At 52.7% G+C, this 22484-nt stretch overlaps 1 protein-coding gene across 2 annotated transcripts in view; it reads right to left on the reverse strand.

Annotated features, from left to right (window-relative positions):
• The window catches only part of ATRNL1 (attractin like 1), a 775749-nt gene that overhangs the window by 255067 nt on the left and 498198 nt on the right, over positions 1-22484 (reverse strand). For both annotated transcript variants that reach the window (XM_073556584.1, XM_073556585.1), the window contains 2 exons: positions 21813-21874; positions 11336-11414 (listed from right to left, as the gene is read on the reverse strand). In XM_073556584.1, the coding sequence (XP_073412685.1) occupies positions 11336-11414; positions 21813-21874 (141 nt within the window). The remainder of the gene's footprint in view (positions 1-11335; positions 11415-21812; positions 21875-22484) is intronic.

Genomic DNA, 22484 nt, shown 5'->3' on the forward strand with positions numbered 1-22484 from the left:
CACGTGCCTCAACTGCCTGCTGCACCGACGCCTGTGGTCTGTGTGCCCTCCCGGACCTTGGGCTTTGAGGTTCCACCTCCCCTAGTGAGCTTAACACTGTGTACAGTATATATGAAGTCTATCTATAGTAAATCTTTGCCATTAGCAGCTTGGCCTTAGTAATGTAACTGTCCGTGTGACCCCTGTGTGACGGGTGATCCCTGTGTGATGGGTGACACCTATGTGACGGGTGACACCTATGTGACCCCTGTGCACTGACGGCCCTGGGTCTCTGATTGGTCACCAGGGACGAGATTCTCCGTCTCTGCGCAGATTTTCCAGCTGCCGCCATGATGTGACTACTCGGCACCGTCTGCTTCCAATCCACCCGAGTGTCTTCTCGTTAAGTAGCCGTCGTCGGGTTATTTCGTTTGCTCTGAAGGTTCTTAAATAAACAAAGTAGCGACGGTGCAAGTGAATTGTGTTTGTGGCAGCTTCATTTTGGTTAATTACATGTGTGAATTGATTGTGGCGGAGTCCGGGGTAATTTCCCCGCATTATAATTTAGCTTTCTTGGCTGTCAAACTAGATACATAAAAAATGCTCGGGAACTGTCTGAGCGCTTTACTGCGCGCCGTACGTATTAATTAAACACAGCTGATTAAAATAATAGTCTGCTCAAATATTCATCAAGTTCCCGATCGTCGCCGCGCTGACGCCGCCCCAAATATCCGCAGTCATTTTAATTTCATTTTGCATTTCAAAGCTTTTTCTTTTCTCCACGAGACTTTTAATTCGCGGCGACTTCCATCAATGCGCGGAGATAAAAGCGTGAGGCGAAGGTTCGGTGTAAATTATTAATTACATAAAGGAAGCCACAACACGAGAGGTGGCGGGGTCTCTCCGCCAGCCCGAGATTAGCGCTGCGATACCTTCCGTCTCTAACATGGCCACACGTAGACGGTAAATGTCTGACACGACCCCGGCTTCATGCGGACGAGGGTGAGGCACGTCGCGGTACCTGATGGCTTGGCGAGGATGTCAGCGGCCGCGATCAGAGAAGCCGCTCACGCGAAATTGTTACATGCAGATGAAGCGGAATCTCTGCTACAACTTCTCAGAAACGTCTGCTCCTCAGAATGTCTTCCCGCTGTCACTGAACGCAAGTCTAATGTCACCCTCGGACATGATACAAGGGTGTCCAGTCTGGACGAGGCTCTGTGAGCGGAACACATCCTTTGTTACAATGTGTCAGACCGGAGACTCACAGAGGATTGGACACGAGTGTAACGAACCTTCAGCTGTCAGCAGGCGTCCTGGTTCACTGACAGCAACCGAGGATCTAGAAATTGGTGAGAAGTGGAAACCAAGGGCACAAAGCCGGACACCATGGCGGAGAGGTGGCACACCCAGTAGAGATGGGCGCCATCACAGGACGGGTCTGGTGCTGCCGTTATTCTTCCCGTTCTCCTGAACCGGTGAAGGGGCTGAACAATGGACGCCCCTGTGTACGGAGCCTGCAGCTGGCGCTTCATACGCTGAATATTAGGCTGGAGTCAGACACAACGTTTAAAAATACGGTCCACATTTTACGTTCGTAATACGAAGAAATGTTTCCTGAACAGTGATCCATATGTGATCCGTTGGCAAGGTTAGGATACGATATTTGCATACGTAAGCATCCGTATGACACCCTTATTGCATCGTCGGCTTGCAAAATGGACATATAATGGAAACCAATGACAGGTTGAAACACAAACAAAAGAATAGATATAGACACACAGAATAAATATATATATATATATATATATATATATATATAATAGACAACAGATGGAAATTATTGGCAAAATCAAGACACCCTCAATAAAGGAGTGGTTCTGCAGGTGGGGACCACAGACCACATCTCAGTACCAATGCTTTCTGGCTGATGTTTTGGTCACTATTGATTGTTGGTTGTGCTTTCACACTCGTGGTAGCATGAGACGGACTCTACAACCCACACAAGTGGCTCAGGTAGTGCAGTTCATCCAGGATGGCACATCAATGCGAGCTGTGGCAAGAAGGGTAGCTGTGTCTGTCAGCGTAGTGTCTAGAGGCTGGAGGCGCTACCAGGAGACAGGTCAGTACACCAGGAAACATGGAGGGGGCCCGTAGGAGGGCAACAACCCAGCAGCAGGACCGTTACCTCAGCCTTTGTGCAAGGAGGAACAGGAGGAGACTGCCAGAGCCCTGCAAAATGACCTCCAGCAGACCACAAATGTGCAACTGTCTGCACAAACTTAGAAACCGACTCCATGAGGATGGTCTGAGGGCCCAACGTCCACAGATGGGGGTTGTGCTCACAGCCCAACACCGTGCAGGACGTTTGGCATTTGCGACAGAACGCCAGGATTGGCATATTCGCCACTGGTGCCCTGTGCACTTCACAGATGAAAGCAGGTTCACCCTGAGCAAATGTGACAGACGTGACAGAGTTTGGAGACGCCGTGAAGAGCGATCTGCTGCCTGCAACATCCTTCAGCATGACCGGTTTGGCAGTGGGTCAGTAATGGTGTGGGGTAGCATTTCTTTGGAGGGCTGCACGGTGTTGGGCTGTGAGCACAACCCCCATCTGTGGACGTCGGGCACTCAGACCATCCTCATGGAGTCAGTTTCTAACAGTTTGTGCAGACACATGGGGTGGCTGGGGGCACATTTTTTTAGCCGGAGGGAGCTAAAAACAATGGTCCCTCTCTAGGCTATTAATATCTGCCCTCATTCACTGGCTTTCCCTCTCTGGCGGAGAAATTACCACGGGAGCCCACAGTGCCCCAAAGATTAACATTGGTCCGAGTACAATGCTTTGTTTTTGCGCATAGTACTCGTCCAAATTTCTCGCTAGTGTGACTCCGGCATTAGGGTTCTAGTACGGTGCACAGCTCTGGAGAACGCACCTCGCTGGCATCCTGCATGCCGAGGTCTCCTTCATTTATGCAGAGAAACATCTCCCAGAACTCCCCCGATCAGACAGGCGCTGGAGTTTGCGGCTTTTAACCCCCAGATAAGTGGCGCCGATGTAAGATAAAAGTTCTCCACTTCGCGGAGTTTATTAGAAGTTGTAGAACTTTTCCTTCCTTGTGTTTCATCTGCACAAATCCCCTTGAAGGATTAGGATCCAGCGATCTTTATCCGACATGGTGCGGGGGGGGGGGGTCGCCCTGATGTGTCCCCCACAATGCAGAGGATGATGGGAGTTGTAGTGCGGCTCCCTCGGCGCTGTGCACACCGCAGTCATTAATGTTTCATTATGGAGCCGCTCCCGGAAGCTTCGCTGAATCCATCTGCGAGTTTTACTAAAGCAAACACTGCTCTCCTAATGGGGATGTGGTGGTGCTCGGCGGTGGCGACATCCAAGTCTGCGTAATTTGTGTGTTTAAGGACCTTCTGTGGCTAAAAGTCTCATTATTAATAAAGCGATTAGCAAAACTGTGTCAGTCGTCTCTGTTCACAGCAGAAATGAGGTCTGACACCGCGAGAAATCCTCCAGGCCGCGGTGATGCACAGTGTATAGATGGCGCTGAGCAGAGCGCGGTGAGGAAACGTCAGGTGATCAATGAAGAAGTCAAAGAAAAAAAACAAACAACCAAATAATAATAATAATGCTTCTATGGCTCCAGAACTTCACTCGTAACATGTATGCAGCTCCTATGCAGACTTATGTGTTTCTATGGTTACAGACTACAAACAGCCCTTGTGTTGCCTGATCCTGCTGACCCAAAACTAACAGACAGATCAGGGTTTGTAGCAGTCTGTAACCATGGAGACACACAGATCTGCATAGGGGCTGTGGGCACAAAACAGCAGATCCTCCTCCTTACTGCTTTGTGTAGCAGTGTCAGTCTGCATTGTGGTTTTGGCATTATATTATGTCATGAATATAAACCCACCATCTCACTGTCCCTTAAAAAAAGAGGTTCTGCAGCAACAGGACTGTTTTCTCTAAGGCACAATAGTAAGGCATATATTTATACATGTATGCGGAGGCGCCTTTACTGGGAGGCGATCACATTCCCATTGTCCATGGTAATAGAAATGAACCCAGGCAATCTGCAGAAACAAAGTGCTCCATCAGGTGAGAGCGGACTGTACCAGCGAGCACTGGGCAGGACCCCCCATTGGCAGGTGCTGGTCAGGCACCAGCGAGCACCAGGCAGGTCCCCCCCATTGGCCGATGCTGGTCAGGTACCAGCAAGCACGAGGCAGGTCCTCCCCATTGGCTGGTGCTGGTCAGGTACCAGTGAGCACCAGGCAGGACCCCCCATTGGCCGATGCTGGTCAGGTACCAGCAAGCACGAGGCAGGTCCTCCCCATTGGCTGGTGCTGGTCAGGTACCAGCGAGCACCAGGCAGGACCCACCATTGGCAAGTGCTGGTCAGGTACCAGCGAGCACCAGGCAGGTCCCCCCCATTGGCAGGTGCTGGTCAGGTATCAGCGATCACCAGGCAGGTCCCCCCCATTGGCCGATGCTGGTCAGATACCAGCGATCACCAGGCAGGTCCCCCCATTGGTCGATGCTAGTCAGGTACCAGCGAGCACCAGGAAGGTCCCCCCATTGGCAGGTGCTGGTCAGGTCCCAGTGAGCACCAGGTAGGTCCCCCCATTGGCAGGTGCTGGTCAGGTCCCAGTGAGCACCAGGCAGGTCCCCCCATTGGCAGGTGCTGGTCAGGTCCCAGTGAGCACCAGGTAGGTCCCCCCATTGGCAGGTGCTGGTCAGATACCAGCGAGCACCAGGCAGGTTCCCCCATTGACAGGTGCTGGTCAGGTATCAGCGAGCACCAGGCAGGTCCCCCCCCATTGGCCGATACTGGTCAGATACCAGTGAGCACCAGGCAGGTCCCCCCCATTGGCAGGTGCTGGTCAGTCAGGTATCAGCGAGCACCAGGCAGGTCCCCACATTGGCAGGTGGTGGTCAGGTCCCAGCGAGCACCAGGCAGGTCCCCTCATTGGCAGGTGGTGGTCAGGTCCCAGTGAGCACAGGCAGGTCCCCTCATTGGCAGGTGGTGGTTAGGTACTAGCGAGCACCAGGCAGGTCCCCCCATTGGCAGGTGGTGGTCAGGTCCCAGCGAGCACCAGGCAGGTCCTCCCATTGGCAGGTGGTGGTAAAGTACCAGCGAGCACCAGGCAGGTCCCCCCCATTGGCAGGTGCTGGTCAGGTACCAGCGAGCACCAGGCAGGTCCCCCCATTGGCAGGAGCTTGTCAGGTCTCAGCGAGCACCAGGCAGGTCCCCCCATTGGCAGGTGGTGGTCAGGTCCCAGTGAGCACTAGGCAGGTCCCCCCATTGGCAGGTGGTGGTCAGGTCCCAGTGAGCACCAGGCAGGTCCCCCCATTGGCAGGTGGTGGTCAGGTCCCAGCGAGCACCAGGCAGGTCCCCCCACGATGGCTGACACCCGACCCTGCAGTACAAGCAGGGATACTCTTTCAGTTCTCGGGCTGCATCTGCCAATCACCACCATGAGCTACTGCACAGCATTGTGGGAGAAGTAATGATGGCAGCACATTACAGATCCTCGGCTGAGTTGTCAGGGGTTGTCAGGGATCGTCTGTGGCTGCAGGAAGAATTCTGAATGCAGCTCTGGAAATAACGGAGTGTATTGGACTAAGTTCCCACAATGAGGTTTTTGGCTTGTTTTTGATATTGCAGATTTTCGGCGCCATTTCTGCACCCAGTCAGTAAAATCTGCTACTTGCATTTTTCAAAATTACGCAGCATAAAAAAAAAACCTCCCGAAAACCTGATTGTGGGAACGCCGCCTCAGCGGAGGCATCAGGGGCGGACATATCATTGGTGCAATCAAGGGCCCATATGTGGTTCTTGCACAGGGGCCCTTTTCTGTGTCCGTCAGTGGGATTCATGGTGGGGGGTGCAGGACGTCATCGCTGACAATGAGATTGTCCAGAGGCTGTGCGGTATCTGCAGTCATCGGCTGCAGAGGGTTTGGTACAATGTATCAGTCCAGGATGTCTGGCTCACAGAGGATTGTTTACACTGGATACAATAGCAACAAACCCTCAGCCGCGATGAGGATAAGTGATGCGACCGGACCGTTGGCGGCAGACGTTCCTGCCTGACATCGTCAGCTCCGGTGTCCGCAGAGACAGGTGGAAAACTGCCCCGCATTATTATGGCGGTTTCCATATCACAGCGCCTGGCGGTCACAGGGCTAATGAGGTGGCTGGTTCTCAGCCAGACCCCGGCATCACGTGGGGAGAAAAATCGGATTTGGAAAAGCGAAAGCAGCGCCCCCTCCCAGCATTGCCCAGCCTCGCATCGATGTATTGGGATAGGGGGCGAGATGGTGACAGCGCGGCGAAATCCAGGACGGAAACTCTGCCTAAAGATTAGGGATGAAGGCTGAGATCTACAGGAGTCGCCCCGATAACATCTCCTGCCTGATCAGATGAGAGGCCGCGCTCTGCCCCTCGAGGATCGCTCTGCCGCTGTGCTCTGCACCCGAGGATCGCTCTGCTGCCGCGCTCTGCCCCCGAGGATCGCTCTGCTGCCGCGCTCTGCCCCCGAGGATCGCTCTGCCGCTGCGCTCTGCAGCCGCGCTCTGCCCCCCGAGGATCACTCTGCCGCCGTGCTCTGCACCCGAGGATCGCTCTGCCGCTGTGCTCTGCCCCCGAGAATCGCTCTGCAGCCGCGCTCTGCCCCTGAGAATCGCTCTGCAGCCGCGCTCTGCCCCCGAGGATCGCTCTACCGCTGTGCTCTGCCCCCGAGGATCGCTCTGCCACCGTGGGCCCCCCCCCCCCCCCGAGGATCGCTCTGCCGCCGAGCTCTGCCACAGTGGGGGCCCCCCCCGAGGATCGCTCTGCCACGGCGGGGGCCCCCCCGAGGATCACTCTGCCACAGCGGGGGCCCCCCCGAGGATTGCTCTGCCGCCGAGCTCTGCCCCCGAGGAATGCTCTGCCACCGTGAGGGCCCCCCCGAGGATCGCTTTGCCGCCACGGGGGGCCCAGAGGATCGCTCTGCCGCGGCCCCCCGAGGATTATAGGAAAACGCAGCCAAAATGTCACATGATAACGTTTAGATTTGGGATTAAAAATCATCTCCTAATGCAATCAGCATCACAAGAGCTCGCTGCCTGGGAAAGCTGGGACTGATTATTGGGGGTTAGCGGCTTTCCCTGACTCCTGAACGGCAAACCCGAACATCAGGCTGATGTGACAGCATGGAAAGTGGGATTTCAGGGGTCGTCCCCGAACGACTGGGTAGACGCAGCCATGCAGGGTCTGGGAAAGCTGGGTGCAATCTCTATGGATGGCCACACCGGTTATAATCCAGATATAGCGCACTCGGGAGACATATAATGACTTTCCTGTGGGGTCTGAAGACGCTTCCGAGACCCTGAATCATGAGAACATTGTAACACTTGGTAAATAACATAATATTCTGCTGTCAGTAATGGACGCAGCATTGACGGTAACGACGCAGCCCTATAGCTGCGGACATGAGGGGTCGTATCTTGTGCGCCGTCCGTTTGCCTCGTTGTGATAGGAGTCCTGTAATTGCGGCCATTCCCCGTCCGGACGCTGGTTCAGTCCCATTCCGGCTGTGGCGCTATCAGTATCATGGATGCTCGATCGTGGCTTGTTACCCTCCCCGTCCCCTCTTGGGGCGATTGTTCGCAGCGCCCGGCAGCTTGTCTGCATGTTGCAGAATATCCCGCAGCGCTCGTCCACCTGTCAGGCGCATCTGGCATATTTACCAGCTCAGAGATCAAACGTCTGCTTTCCATTTCATAGAGAATGGTCGTCAGGAATTACACACGAGACTGCCGGAGCCGCGGCACAATGCTCCGTGTCCTATGTCCCTGGTCACCCAGCTCTCCACAGACCCTGATCGGCGCACTGTTACTTTAGATCACATTTATCTCCTGTACGGCGCTGCCAGCCACGACATCGGCCGCTGCCATGTGCCTCACATCAAGGCTGCGACTCTCTGCAGCACAACGATCATCAGTGGTAGTCAGAGATTACTGACCATTCATAGTAACTGAAGAGAATCCTTACACACAGCTTCAGCTATAAGTGTAGCAGTCATTGCAGGTGGCTTCTGAATGCGCTGTGCTGTCTGTGCACAGGAGCAGTCCCACCGATTCTGGACATTATGGGACTTGTATCCTGCAATTTTCACTAGTTTTCCCTCTGCAGGTTTTATCTCTAAGAGCTTGCACTCCTCAGCATCAGTAAAATCACTCCAATGTTGTTCCTGAAAAGTCAGACGAGCGTCATATGAGTGGAGTGCGATCCGTATGACATCCGTATACAATCAGCTTTTACATACAGTAATTGTCTGTCATTTCAAGCTTGTGTATAGATAGATGTCAGTGAGACATAAAATCAATGATTTACATGTGTAGTTTTCTGCATTTATTTCAAAATTAATTAAATTAAAAAAAAATGTTGTGGGGTCCTCCTAATTTTTTTATTAACCAGCTAAGGGAAAGTGGACAGATGGGGGCAGTTCTTAGTAGCCTGGGAAGGGGGTAATAAACATGGAGCTTTCCAGGCTATTAATATCAGCTCACAGCTGTATACTTAGCTTTTACTGGTAATTAAAATGCAGGACACCCCCCAAAAAAATGAAGTATCCCCCTATTATTAATAACCAGTAAAGGCTAGGCAGACAGCTGCAGAATGATAATAGTCTAAGAAGGGCCATGGATATTGGCACTCTCCCAGACAAAGAACATCATCCCTCAGCCGCCCCAGAAACCTGGGCTTGATGTCAGCTGACAATAAAAAACTGTCATCAACCCGACAACTACTGCATCACTTGCCACCACTCCATGGCAAGTGCAGTAGCAAGTGGAAAGAGCAGAAAGAGTGGAGGCTAAGATCCATATTTGGCCCATCTAATGGATGTGCCACTTCTAGGGCAGCTGAGGGCTGATGTTCTAAGTCTTGGCAGGAGCCAAGATCCATGGCCCCCTTCCTAGGCTGTTAATATCAGCCTGAAGCTGTCTGCCTAGCCTTTGCTGGTTATTAAAAATGAGGGAATTATACCTTGTTAATAACCAGTAAAGGCCAAGTAAACAGCTGAGATGATATTAATAGGATGCACCAGGTTTATTACCCCCTTCCCAGACTATAAACATCAGACTCCAGCTGCCCGCTTTCCTTCAGCAGGAAAAGTAAAGGGGGACCCCACACCATTTCTTTAAATTTATTCTATCTATATATTGGTTCTGTTGGTTCTCACTGTGAATTTACTGTATTCAGGTGATGAAATGTCAGGATTCCCATGAGATTGGTGCGTAAAAAAAAAATCACACGGCACGCGCATGGTCCGTGTGCCATGCATTTTTTTTCTTGCACTCACTGACTTGCATTGGCGAGTCTCGTACGATATATGCGGCCACTCGCAGCATGCTGCAATTTTTTCTCAGTCGGATCCAAGCTGAGAAAAAAATTGCAGATGAGCACGGAATCATAGAACAACATTAGTTAGAGTGCAATACGATTATTTAAAACGTCCAAGAGCAATCTGATAAACGTAGATGAGCATGAGCCCTAATTCTCAGTGGTCTCTGAGCCGGTGGGTAAGTACGAGCTGCTACAATGTCCATACACAGCACACACATACATCTGGGCCTCCTGCTCTTCAGTCTCTATGTAGGACTTGTTCATAAGCAGCAGCAAGGAGAACATTATACAGCAAAACTGAGCAGTGTAGCTGTGACTACAGCAGTGGGGTGAGAAACGATTACTGAAAATCAGCAGCACTAAGGACATTGCACAGTGGTACTGAGCAGTATAGCTCTGAATTTAGCACTGGGGTAAGAAAAACACTTACTAGAAGCAGCAACAAGGAAGACTATTGTGAATTCTCTCTTTGGCTTCCCTCTGGTGATTACTGAAGATAGTGGCGCTGGTCAGATTGAGAGTTCTATTTCTGGGCTCCCTCTGGTGGTTACAGGAGGTAGTGGAGCTGATCTGATTGACAGAGGCTTGCCACCTGATAATGAGGAAGACGATTGGAGATCTGGGGTTTCTGATTGGGAATTAAGACAACTGACTCCCTCTATCCCTGCTGGTGATTTTTTTCCTGTGCCTCCTGAGGTCTGATGTCTCCTGCTTTTTCCCTGCATGTTCAGCTAAGTGGTTCATTTGCTATTCTGTTTGCATTTGATCTGGTTTTGTTTATCTCTGCTTTGTGCAGGTCAGCTAGCTCCGGCTGGGGCTGTGCTGAATCACCACCCATATGTTACTGCATGTGCCAGTTTGTTTTGTCCCGTTATATTGATCTCTTTTTGCTTTGCTTTCAGAATATACCAGAGTGCTGATATAGTGGGGGCGAAGTCGTGCGACTTCAGTGTTTTTGTACAACAGACGTGTTGGACTTTTTGCAGGGTTTTTTGCGTGATTGCAGACAGTGTCTTTCCTTTCCTATCCTGTCTAGTCAGTGTGGGCCTCATCATTTGCTCAGTCTATTTTCCTGCCTGCGCTTGTGTTTTCATCTTGTCTCACCGACAATATATGTTTGGGGGCTATCTATTCCTTTGGGGTCTGCGCTGGGGCAGTTTAGATTTTCCCTTTCTTGCTTTAGGCTTAGTTAGCGCTCCGGCTGTGGCGAGGCGTCTTGGATCGTCGTAGGTACGCTCCACGGCTACTGCTAGTTGTGTGGACAGGATCAGGGGTCTGTATCCGCTTAGTTACCAACCTCTCTGGATTTCTGTGGCATATCCTGGCCTGCTATCCTCCTCGGTGACCCATTCATAACAGAAGACATTGCATAGCAGTACAGAGCAGTGTAGATATGAATACAACAGTGAGTGAAATAAACACTTACTGGAAATCAGCAGCACTGAGGTCATTACACAGCAGCACTGAGCAGTGAATCCAGCAATGGGGTGATGTAAGACACTTATGAGAAAGCACCAGTAGTCGGGAGGACATTATATAGTAGTACTGAGCTTTGTAGCTCTGAATACAGCAGTGATGTAAGATAAACACTTATAAGGAAGCATGGAGCACAGTATACAGCTCTACTGAGCAGTGTAGCTGTGAATCCAGCACTGAGAAAATGTAAAACACTTATCATCCATGCTGCTGATTCTGGCATCATACCACACTGGGGTGAGATATACAGAATTTTCTTCATGACTTTTCCCATGTGAATTATTGACATCTCAGTCACCTAAATTCAAACTACAAATAAAACACATCAACATTCTAAAACACTGTATCGGCCGCACAGGGATTCTCCACACAATGCAAAGTCCAGGGGGTGCAGAGCAGTGTATCCATATAGGACGTCATGTAAAAATATCACAGGTGACAGGCAACAGGGCCAGGATTTATCAGACATACCTCTCTCCGCCGGGACGCCCAACATGTCTGCTTAATCTTCCAAACCACAGCGGCCACCAGGAGGAGCGATAGGAAGCAGCTGCAGAGGAGAAATCAGAGGCAGACCATCAGTGTGGGTATAATAGTGAGTGAGCCCCCAATGGATGAGAAGCCCCCACACATGGATGATCATGGATGATCTCAGGAGGCTTTTCTGTTGGAGGAGACAGGACTGATGGCAGCGCTCACTTTTTCTATCTTCATCAGACCACAGAGATTGGACTGCAGTCTTCTCCCATCAACCAGAACAATGTGGTGATGATGCTTTACCCCCCATGATGGAGACCATTATACAAGGTAAAAGTGATAACTAAGTGGCTCGGGAACAAAACACTGACATTCTGGGACCAGGAGACTTCCAGATCTCATCCCATTGAGAACCTGAGATCAATCCTGAAAAAGTGACAACACCTAGAACTTGTGATAACTCCGAGCTCTGATGAGACAAGAATAGGCGGCCATCAGTCAGGATCTGCCCAGAAGCCGAGATCCAGCTGCCAGGTGAAGGGCACGAGTGCGGAGACTAAGGGGCAGAAGTGCGGAGACTAAGGGGCAAGAGTGCGGAGAACAAGGGGCAAGATTGCGGAGAACAAGGGGCAGGAGTGCGGAGAACAAGGGGCAGGAGTGCGGAGAACAAGGGGCAAGAGTGCGGTGAGCAAGGGGCAGGAGTGCGGTGAGCAAGGGGCAGGAGTGCGGAGAACAAGGGGCAAGAGTGCGGAGAACAAGGGGCAGAAGTGCGGAGACTAAGGGGCAAGAGTGCGGAGAACAAGGGGCAAGATTGCGGAGAACAAGGGGCAAGAGTGCGGAGAACAAGGGGCAAGAGTGCGGAGAACAAGGGGCAAGAGTGCGGAGAGCAAGGGGCAAGAGTGCGGAGAGCAAGGGGCAGGAGTGCGGAGAGCAAGGGGCAGGAGTGCGGAGAGCAAGGGGCAAGAGTGCGTAGAATAAGGGGCAGGAGTGCGGCGAATAAGGGGCAGGAGTGCGGCGAACAAGGGGCAGGAGTGCGGAGAATAAGGGGCAGGAGTGCGGAGAGCAAGGGGCAGGAGTGCGGAGAACAAGGGGCAAGAGTGCGGAGAACAAGGGGCAAGAGTGCGGAGAACAAGGGGCAAGAGTGCGGTGAGCAAGGGGCAGGAGTGCGGTGAGCAAGGGGCAGGAGTGCGGTGAGCAAGGGGCAGGAGTGCGGAGAACAAGGGGCAGGAGTGCGGAGAACAAGGGGCAAGAGTGCGGAGAACAAGGGGCAAGAGTGCGGAGAACAAGGGGCAAGAGTGCGGTGAGCAAGGGGCAGGAGTGCGGTGAGCAAGGGGCAGGAGTGTGGAGAACAAGGGGCAGGAGTGTGGAGAACAAGGGGCAGGAGTGCGGAGAACAAGGGGCAGGAGTGCGGAGAACAAGGGGCAGAAGTGCAGAGAACAAGGGGCAAGAGTTTGGCGGATAAGGGGCAGCGCTGGGAATATTGAGGCGTCACAGAAACTTCATCTATGTCAATAAAATGTAACATCGTACGGAATGTTTATAACTGTCCGTCAGTAACCATAGAAACAGCGACTAAAAGAGGGAAAACGTTGAAGCCACAAAATGCAAAAACTAAAACTTGTGTGTCATGCTACTGCAGTGCAGTATAGCGCAACCTCCACCAGGGGGTGCTGGTGAGGGAAAAGAGGTTGCACACACAGCGTAGCAACACTGAGCAGCAGCACAAGAGCCACCAGGTGGCAACAGAGTGGTCAGACAAGCCGAGTCAGAAACAGTCAGGAGCAGAAGTAACAGAGGTCACAGCAGCACTCGTGGTCAGAAACAAGCCAGAGAGTTAGCAATGGTCGGAAGCGGATAAGACAAAGACAGCAGCAGGTCCAAATGCAAGCCAAGTCAAAACCAGGGAGTCAACAAACGTACAGGGAAACACTTTATCAGGACAGACAGAAGGAATCAACAGACACGGGGCAAGTCAGGGATCACAGCAGGACAAATCAGGATATACCAGAGTCAGATACACACTCCGAAGGCAGAAATAAAGCCGACATCGCCTGCAGGATGCAGCGTAGCTAAATAGCAAACAAGAGACCAGACTCAGGCTGAGAAAAGTTAACCCCTGAAATGACCAGACCAGGAACATGGAAAGACAGGACTCAAAATGCGGTCTGGATCATGACATTGTGTCAGTCTCACAACTTTTGGCCACAAACAGTTGATTAGATAAGCGTGTGCACAGCTTTAGTAGGTGCCACAGTAGGTCCCCACACCATTAACATATATTAAGAGCAGTAAGCAAAACGTTTCCGTCTTACATCAGACCTTCATCAGTTACTACAAACAAGATACAAAAATTAGGAAAAAAACAAATAAACAAAACAAAGTATATACAATAAGCAGAGACATGGTCAAAAATAGATTACACTAGTAATTAAGATCAATGCTAATGAACACAGTAGCAAGAACCAATCACATTATCTCAAGTACAGAGAAATAGTCTCAGGTATTAGGAAATAATAATCTACGGTGTAGAAAATAATGGACCATAGAAGTGAGGCCAGAGAGTATTTAGTGGAGGAAAGGCAGGGCATATCAGTAAGGTTATTAGGTCAGGTGGACCAAGAATCTTGGTGGAATATCACTTGATCTATAATGAAAATAATCTAGGTCATGGGGAGGAATATACACCTAGATTATAGATGAAAGTCTGATGTAAGACCGAAACGTTTTGCTTACTACTAGTGTGGACAACCTTAAATTATCTGATCACTTAAGTTGAGTGCCGAGTCGCTTAATAACTTTTGGCCACGACTATACAGATTATGTTGGATGAAAATGAGCATTCCTGGTTAAATCTAATTAACCTTCTATTCTCCAGACCCCCATGCACACAGGAGTCTGCAGAACACGCATGTAGTCTCAACAGTAGAGGAAGGTAAGTCACTGCAAGACCCATCTTACCCCCCCCTCCAGACTCCACTGTTGTCCTCCTCCATCCAGACTCCTCTCTAGTCCACCTCCTTCCAGACGACTCTAGGGGTCTTCCAAGACTCCTATATCCTCCTTATGACTCCTCTGTTCTCCTCCTCCCTTCAGGATCCACCTGTACCCTGTCCTCCAGGACTCTTTCATCCTATTACCCTCTTCCAGGACCCCTATATCCTCCTCATTCATATGCCTCTTTCCTCCTTCCTCCCGGATCCTCTGCCCTCCTCCTCCCTCTGGGACTCCTTGGTCCCCCTCTTCCCTACAGGACCAATCTGTCCTCCTCCCTCTAGAACTCTTATATCCTCCTTCCCTCTTCCATAACCCCTTTATCCTCCTCCTCCAGACTCCTCTGTCCTCCTCCAGTACCCATCAATCTTCCTTCCTCAAGGACTCTTCTATTATCTCCTGGACCCCTTTGCCCTTCTCCCCTCTTCCAGGACTGGTCTATCCTCCTGTACAAATCATCTATCCTCCTCCACTCTTCCAAAACTTCTGTGTTCCTCCACTCGTCCAGGGCCCCTCTTTTCCTCCAGGTCTTCTATAACTTCCTCCCCTCTTCCAAGACTCATCTGTACTCCTCCCTCCAGACTCCTCTGTTATCCTCCAGAAACCACCTAGCCTCCTCCACTCTTCCCGAACTTCTCTGTCCTCCCCCAGGACCCCTCTGTCCTCTTACTCACAGGGCTCCTCTATCCTCCTCCCCTCTTCTTAGACTCCTCTGTTCTTCTCCCTTCAGACTCTGCTCTCCTCCTCCAACACTCCTCTATCCTTCTCCTCATTCCAGGACTCCTCTATCCTCCTCCCTCCAGAACTCAACTATCCTCCTCCACTCATCCATGATTCCTCTATCCTCCTCCCCTCCTCCATGATTCCTCTATCCTCCTCCATGACTCCTCTATCCTCCTCCCCTCATCCATGACTCCTCTATCCTCCTCCCCTCATCCATGACTCCTCTATCCTCCTCCCCTCATCCATGACTCCTCTATCCTCCTCCCCTCATCCATGACTCCTCTATCCTCCTCCCCTCATCCATGACTCCTCTATCCTCCTCCCCTCATCCATGATTCCTCTATCCTCTTCCCCTCCTCCATGATTCCTCTATCCTCCATGACTCCTCTATCCTCCTACCCTCATCCATGACTCCTCTATCCTCCTCCCCTCATCCATGACTCCTCTATCCTCCTCCCCTCATCCATGACTCCTCTATCCTCCATGACTCCTCTATCCTCCTCCCCTCATCCATGACTCCTCTATCCTCCTCCCCTCATCCATGACTCCTCTATACTCCTCCCCTCATCCATGACTTCTCTATCCTCCTCCCCTCCTCCAGGACGCCTCTATCCTCCTCCAGGACTCCTCTATCCTCCTCCCCTCCTCCAGGACTCCACTATCCTCCTCCAGGACTCCTCTATCCTCCTCCAGGACTCCTCTATCCTCCTCCAGGACTCCTCTATCCTCCTCCCCTCCTCCAGGACTCCTCTATCCTCCTCCAGGACTCCTCTATCCTCCTCCCCTCCTCCAGGACTCCACTATCCTCCTCCCCTCCTCCAGGACTCCACTATCCTCCTCCCCTCCCTCCATGGCTCGTCTATCCTCCCCTCATTCAGGACTCCTCTATTCTCCTTCCCTCCTCCAGGACTCCTCTATCCTCCTCCCTCCAGAACTCCTCTATCCTTCTCCTCCCTCCAGGACTCCTCTATCCTCCACCATGACTCCTCTAGCCTCCTCCCCTCCTCTATCCTTCTACCCTTATCCAGGACTCCTCTATCCTCCTTCCTTCTCCATGACTCCTCTATCCTCCTCCAGGACTCCTCGATCCTCCATGACTCCTCTATTCTCCTCCCCTCCTCCATGACTCCTCTATCCTCCTCCATGACTCCTCTATCCTTCTACCCTCATCCAGGAGCTCAGCAGTCAGTGTCACACAGGAAAGGATTAGATAAACGGCTCAGCAGTCAGTATCACACAGAACAGGATTAGATACACGGCTCAGCGGTCAGTATCACACAGGAGAGGATTAGATACACAGCTCAGCAGACAGTATCACACAGGAGAGGATTAGATACATAGCCCAGCAGTCAGTATCACACAGGATAGGATTAGATACATGGCTCAGCAGTCAGTATCACACAGGATAGGATTAGATACATGGCTCAGCAGTCAGTATCACACAGGATAGGATTAGATACATGGCTCAGCAGACAGTATCAAACAAAATAGATTTAGATACATGGCTCAGCAGACAGTATCACACAGGATAGGATTAGATACACGGCCCAGCAGACAGTATCACACAGGAGAGGATTAGATACACGGCTCAGCAGTCAGTATCACACAGGATAGGATTAGATACACGGCTCAGCAGTCAGTATCACACAGGATGGGATTAGATACACGGCTCAGCAGTCAGTATCACACAGGAGAGGTTTAGATACACGGCTCAGCAGACAGTATCACACAGGATAGGATTAGATACACAGCTCAGCAGTCAGTATCACACAGGATTGGATTAGATACACGGCTCAGCAGACAGTATCACACAGGAGAGGATTACATACACTGCTCAGCAGACAGTATCACACATGAGAGGATTAGATACACGGCTCAGCGGTCAGTGTCACACAGGAGAGGATTAGATTCACGGCCCAGCAGACAGTATCACACAGGATAGGATTAGATACACAGCCCAGCAGAGAGTATCACACAGGAGAGGATTAGATACACGGCTCAGCAGTCAGTATCACACAGGATAGGATTAGATACACAGCTCAGCAGTCAGTATCACACAGGATAGGATTAGATACACGGCTCAGCAGACAGTATCACACAGGAGAAGATTACATACACTGCTCAGCAGACAGTATCACACATGAGAGGATTAGATACACGGCTCAGCGGTCAGTGTCACACAGGAGAGGATTAGATACACGGCCCAGCAGACAGTATCACACAGGATAGGATTAGATACACGGCTCAGCAGTCAGTATCACAGGATAGGATTAGATACACGGCTCAGCAGACAGTATCACACAGGATAGGATTAGATACATGGCTCAGCACTCAGTATCACACAGGAGAGGATTAGATACACGGCTCAGCACTCAGTATCACACAGGAGAGGATTAGATACACAGCTCAGCAGACAGTATCACACAGGATAGGATTAGATACATGGTTCAGCAGTTAGTATCACACAGGATAGGATTAGATACAGCAGCTCAGCAGTTAGTATCACACAGGATAGGATTAGATACACAGCTCAGCAGACAGTACCACACAGGAGAGGATTAGATACACGGCTCAGCAGTCAGTATCACACAGGATAGGATTAGATATACGGCTCAGCAGTCAGTATCACACAGGAGAGGATTAGATACACGGCTCAGCAGTCAGTATCACACAGGATAGGATTAGATACATGGCTCAGCAGTCAGTATCACACAGGATAGGATTAGATACAGCAGCTCAGCAGACAGTATCACACAGGATAGGATTAGATACAGCAGCTCAGCAGACAGTATCACACAGGATAGGATTAGATACAGCAGCTCAGCAGACAGTATCACACAGGATAGGATTAGATACAGCAGCTCAGCAGACAGTATCACACAGGATAGGATTAGATACAGCAGCTCAGCAGACAGTATCACACCTGACTGACTTAGATACAAACATATTCAGAATTGAGCGTCCTCAGTGGTTGATTCCTTTTTGTGGCTAACTGAAAAGATGGTCCAGAGATATCCATCTTTCCTGATTAGATCCAGCAGCTCAGCCTATAGGTGTGACATAAGTTTGTGCACCCCCTCCCTGCCTGAATCTCCTGTACACTCTGGTCGCCGCTTCGCACAGCAGCGGTTGTGTTACATTTACACATCACAGCGGCTGAGGAGCGGAACGTGATCGTCTGGGACTGGATGAAGCCGCAGGGAAGACACGATGTATCTCACCCATGAAATAATAAGCTGGAGAATACATCGCCCTCCCACAATGTCGCGCTCGCCCTTCATGGCTGACGTCCTGGGGGCTGACAGCCTGCAGAGTCGTGCAAGTTTATCAGATGACATGTCACGTCATGTTCGCTTAGCTGCGCCAACAGGACATCGCCAGGCGCCGCGGCCGCACACGCAAACGGGCAAAAGAAAGCAAATCTCAGGGTAAATCACGCGGTGCGGAAAATGAGCGCGTTTACCCCCATCAGCGTCATTAGATGAGGGGGCCGCTGAGCCGCAGTCATTCTCTGTAGCCCACGGTGGTCATCCCCAATGTAGAAAGCCGCTAATGAAGGGACATCGAGCACCAACAAACGACAAAACTGGGAAAGAAAGCGCAAAGGTGGCAAGGAAAGAAGGCACTCCCCTTATAGCGCTGCTACAAAGCAACATGTAGCGGGCAGGACATATAGATCAGCTGCTGCCCGGACATCGGTCACTGGACCGACCAAACGGTGCGAAACGGGAGGGAGATGGCGCCTGCGCTGCTGATGACCAGTTCACAATGGATTCCAACGGATAAAATGTACTTAGAAAACAGGGTGACAGGGTCGACTGTGTGACACCTCCAGTAATGCCCGCACGCCGACCGTGAGCCACTTCCAGTAATGCCAGCACGCCGACCGTGAGCCACTTCCAGTAATGCCAGCACGCCGATCGTGAGCCACCTCCAGTAATGCCAGCACGCAGACCGTGAGCCACCTCCAGTAAAGCCCGCACGCCGACCGTGTGCCACCTCCAGTAATGCACGCCGACCGTGTGACGCCTCCAGTAATGCCAGCACGCAGACCGTGAGCCACCTCCAGTAATGCCAGCACGCCGATCGTGTGCCACCTCCAGTAATGCACGCCGACCGTATGACGCCTCCAGTAATGCCCGCACGCCGACCGTGTGCCACCTCCAGTAATGCCAGCACGCAGACCGTGAGCCACCTCCAGTAATGCCCGCACGCCGACCGTGTGCCACCTCCAGTAATGCCCGCACGCTGACCGTGTGACGCCTCCAGTAATGCCCGCACGCCGACCGTGTGCCACCTCCAGTAATGCCAGCACGCAGACCGTGAGCCACCTCCAGTAATGCCAGCACGCCGACTGTGTGCCACCTCCAGTAATGCACGCCGACCGTGTGCCACCTCCAGTAATGCCAGCACGCAGACCGTGAGCCACCTCCAGTAATGCCCGCACGCCGACCGTGTGCCACCTCCAGTAATGCCAGCACGCAGACCGTGAGCCACCTCCAGTAAAGCCCGCACGCCGACCGTGTGCCACCTCCAGTAATGCACGCCGACCGTATGACGCCTCCAGTAATGCCCGCACGCCGACCGTGAGCCAACTCCAGTAATGCCAGCACGCCGACCGTGTGCCACCTCCAGTAATGCCCGCACGCCGACCGTGAACCACCTCCAGTAATGCCCGCACGCCGACCGTGAGCCACCTCCAGTAATGCCAGAACGCAGACCGTAAGCCACCTCCAGTAATGCCAGCACGCCGACCGTGAGCCACCTCCAGTAATGCCCGCGCGCCGATCGTGAGCCACCTCCAGTAATGCCAGCACGCCGACCGTGAGCCACCTCCAGTAATGCCCGCGCACCGACCGTGAGCCACCTCCAGTAATGCCCGCATGCCAATCGGGAGCCACCTCCAGTAATGCCCGCACGCCGACCTTGTGCCACCTCCAGTAATGCCCGCACGCCGACCGTGTGCCACCTCCAGTAATGCCCGCACACCGACCTTGTGCCACCTCCAGTAATGCCCGCACGCCGACCGTGTGCCACCTCCAGTAATGCCCGCACGCCGACCGTGAGCCACCTCCAGTAATGCTCGCACGCCGACCGTGAGCCACCACCAGTAATGCCAGCACGCAGACCGTGAGCCACCTCCAGTAGTGCCCGCACGCCGACCGTGAGCCACCTCCAGTAATGCCCGTGCGCCGATCGTGAGCCACCTCCAGTAATGCCAGCACGCCGACCGTGAGCCACCTCCAGTAATGCCCGCGCACCGACCATGAGCCACCTCCAGTAATGCCCGCATGCCAATCGGGAGTCACCTCCAGTAATGCCCGCACGCCGACCTTGTGCCACCTCCAGTAATGCCCGCACGCCGACCGTGTGCCACCTCCAGTAATGCCCGCACTCCGACCCTGTGCCACCTCCAGTAATGCCCGCACACCGACCGTGTGCCACCTCCAGTAATGCCCGCACGCCGACCGTGAGCCACCTCCAGTAATGCCCGCACGCCGATCGTGTGCCACGTCCAGTAATGCCCGCACGCCGACCATGTGCCATGTCCAGTAATGCCCGCATGCCGACCGTGTGCCACCTCCAGTAATGCCCGCACGCCGACCGTGAGCCACCTCCAGTAATGCCAGCACGCAGACCGTGAGCCACCTCCAGTAATGCCCGCACGCCGACCGTGTGCCACCTCCAGTAATGCCCGCACGCCGACCGTGAGCCACCTCCAGTAATGCCCGCACGCCGACCGTGAGCCACCTCCAGTAATGGCCGCACGCCGACCGTGAGCCACCTCCAGTAATGCCCGCGCGCCGATCGTGAGCCACCTCCAGTAATGCCAGCACGCCGACCGTGAGCCACCTCCAGTAATGCCCGCGCACCGACTGTGAGCCACCTCCAGTAATGCCCGCACGCCAATCGGGAACCACCTCCAGTAATGCCCGCACGCCGACCTTGTGCCACCTCCAGTAATGCCCGCACGCCGACCGTGTGCCACCTCCAGTAATGCCCGCACGCCGACCGTGTGCCACCTCCAGTAATGCCCGCACGCCGACCGTGTGCCACCTCCAGTAATGCCCGCACGCTGACCGTGCGCCACCTCCAGTAATGCCCGCACGCCGACTGTGTGCCACCTCCAGTAATGCCCGCACGCCGACCGTGAGCAACCTCCAGTAATGCCCGCACACCGACCATGTGCCATGTCCAGTAATGCCCGCACACCGACCATGTGCCATGTCCAGTAATGCCCGCACGCCGACTGTGTGCCACCTCCAGTAATGCCCGCACGCCGATCGTGAGCAACCTCCAGTAATGACCGCACGCCGATCGTGAGCCACCTCCAGTAATGACCGCACGCCGATCGTGAGCAACCTCCAGTAATGCCCGCACACCGCCATTATCCCTATTAAACACCGTGGCGCTCGGCACAGGAGCATATCCAGCACAGCTTTGTCAGTGGGACAGGTAATGTCCTGCCTCCAGCACAATCAGCGGCGCCCTCACAAATGAAGACGCTTCTCCGCCATTGGTTCCACTGCTGATCCGAACAGAAGGTCACATGACCTCAGAGGAAGCAATAGAGAAACATTGTAACCAGTGATCGATTAATAGGCTGGTCACTGAGAGACCGCTGTGTGCTAGGACTGGCAGGACAGCGAGGGGCTACAGGCGCACACGGGCTTTCAGCCCCCCAAATAGCCAGGTGCATTATGGGACTTTTCATGACATTATTTTGCACTTCTTATTACAGCCGCGCCGGTTTTACCTGAAGAAGGTGACGAAGAATTGCACCAGGTCCATGATGGTGTTGTGCTGCGAGAAGGCGATCTGAAAGACAAAAGTGGAAGAAAGGGTGAAAACGGTGACGGCATTAACCCCAAATGTCCCGGCTGAGGGGTTATAAACATAGGGGGCTATCCATTGGTGAGGACTTTGGAGGTGAATAGGGACGTTCTCCTGCGACCTTCAGCTTCTCCACAGGGCACGGCTCCACCACACAGAGCAGAACAGATGCTGAGGAGGACGGCGAGACCCCCGGCCATGCTCCACCTGACAGACGAGGTCACGAGCGAAGAAACACAACCTTCAGAGAGGAACCCAAAGCCAAAAGCATGGGAGACGCAAAGCACGGCGCAATATGGCAGGAAAGAGGCGGCGAGAAGGTGCAAATACAAGAGGCTGGAGGCGGCAAAGAAGGACTCACTCTGCCATCATGTACACACTAAAACTATGGGGACACGACGTAACAGCAGAATAGTGAGTGCAGCTCTGGAGGATAAGACACGATGTAACAGCAGAGTAGTGACTGCAGCTCTGGAGGTGACTGGAGGATAAGATACAATGTAGCAGCAGAATAGTGAGTGAAGCTCTGGAGGTGACTGGAGGATAAGACATGACGTAACAGCAGAATAGTGAGTGCAGCTCTGGAGGTGACTGG

This window comes from Dendrobates tinctorius, unplaced genomic scaffold, assembly GCF_039654945.1.
Source record: "Dendrobates tinctorius isolate UK_male_01 unplaced genomic scaffold, ASM3965494v1 ptg000236l, whole genome shotgun sequence".
NCBI lineage: Eukaryota > Metazoa > Chordata > Amphibia > Anura > Dendrobatidae > Dendrobates > Dendrobates tinctorius.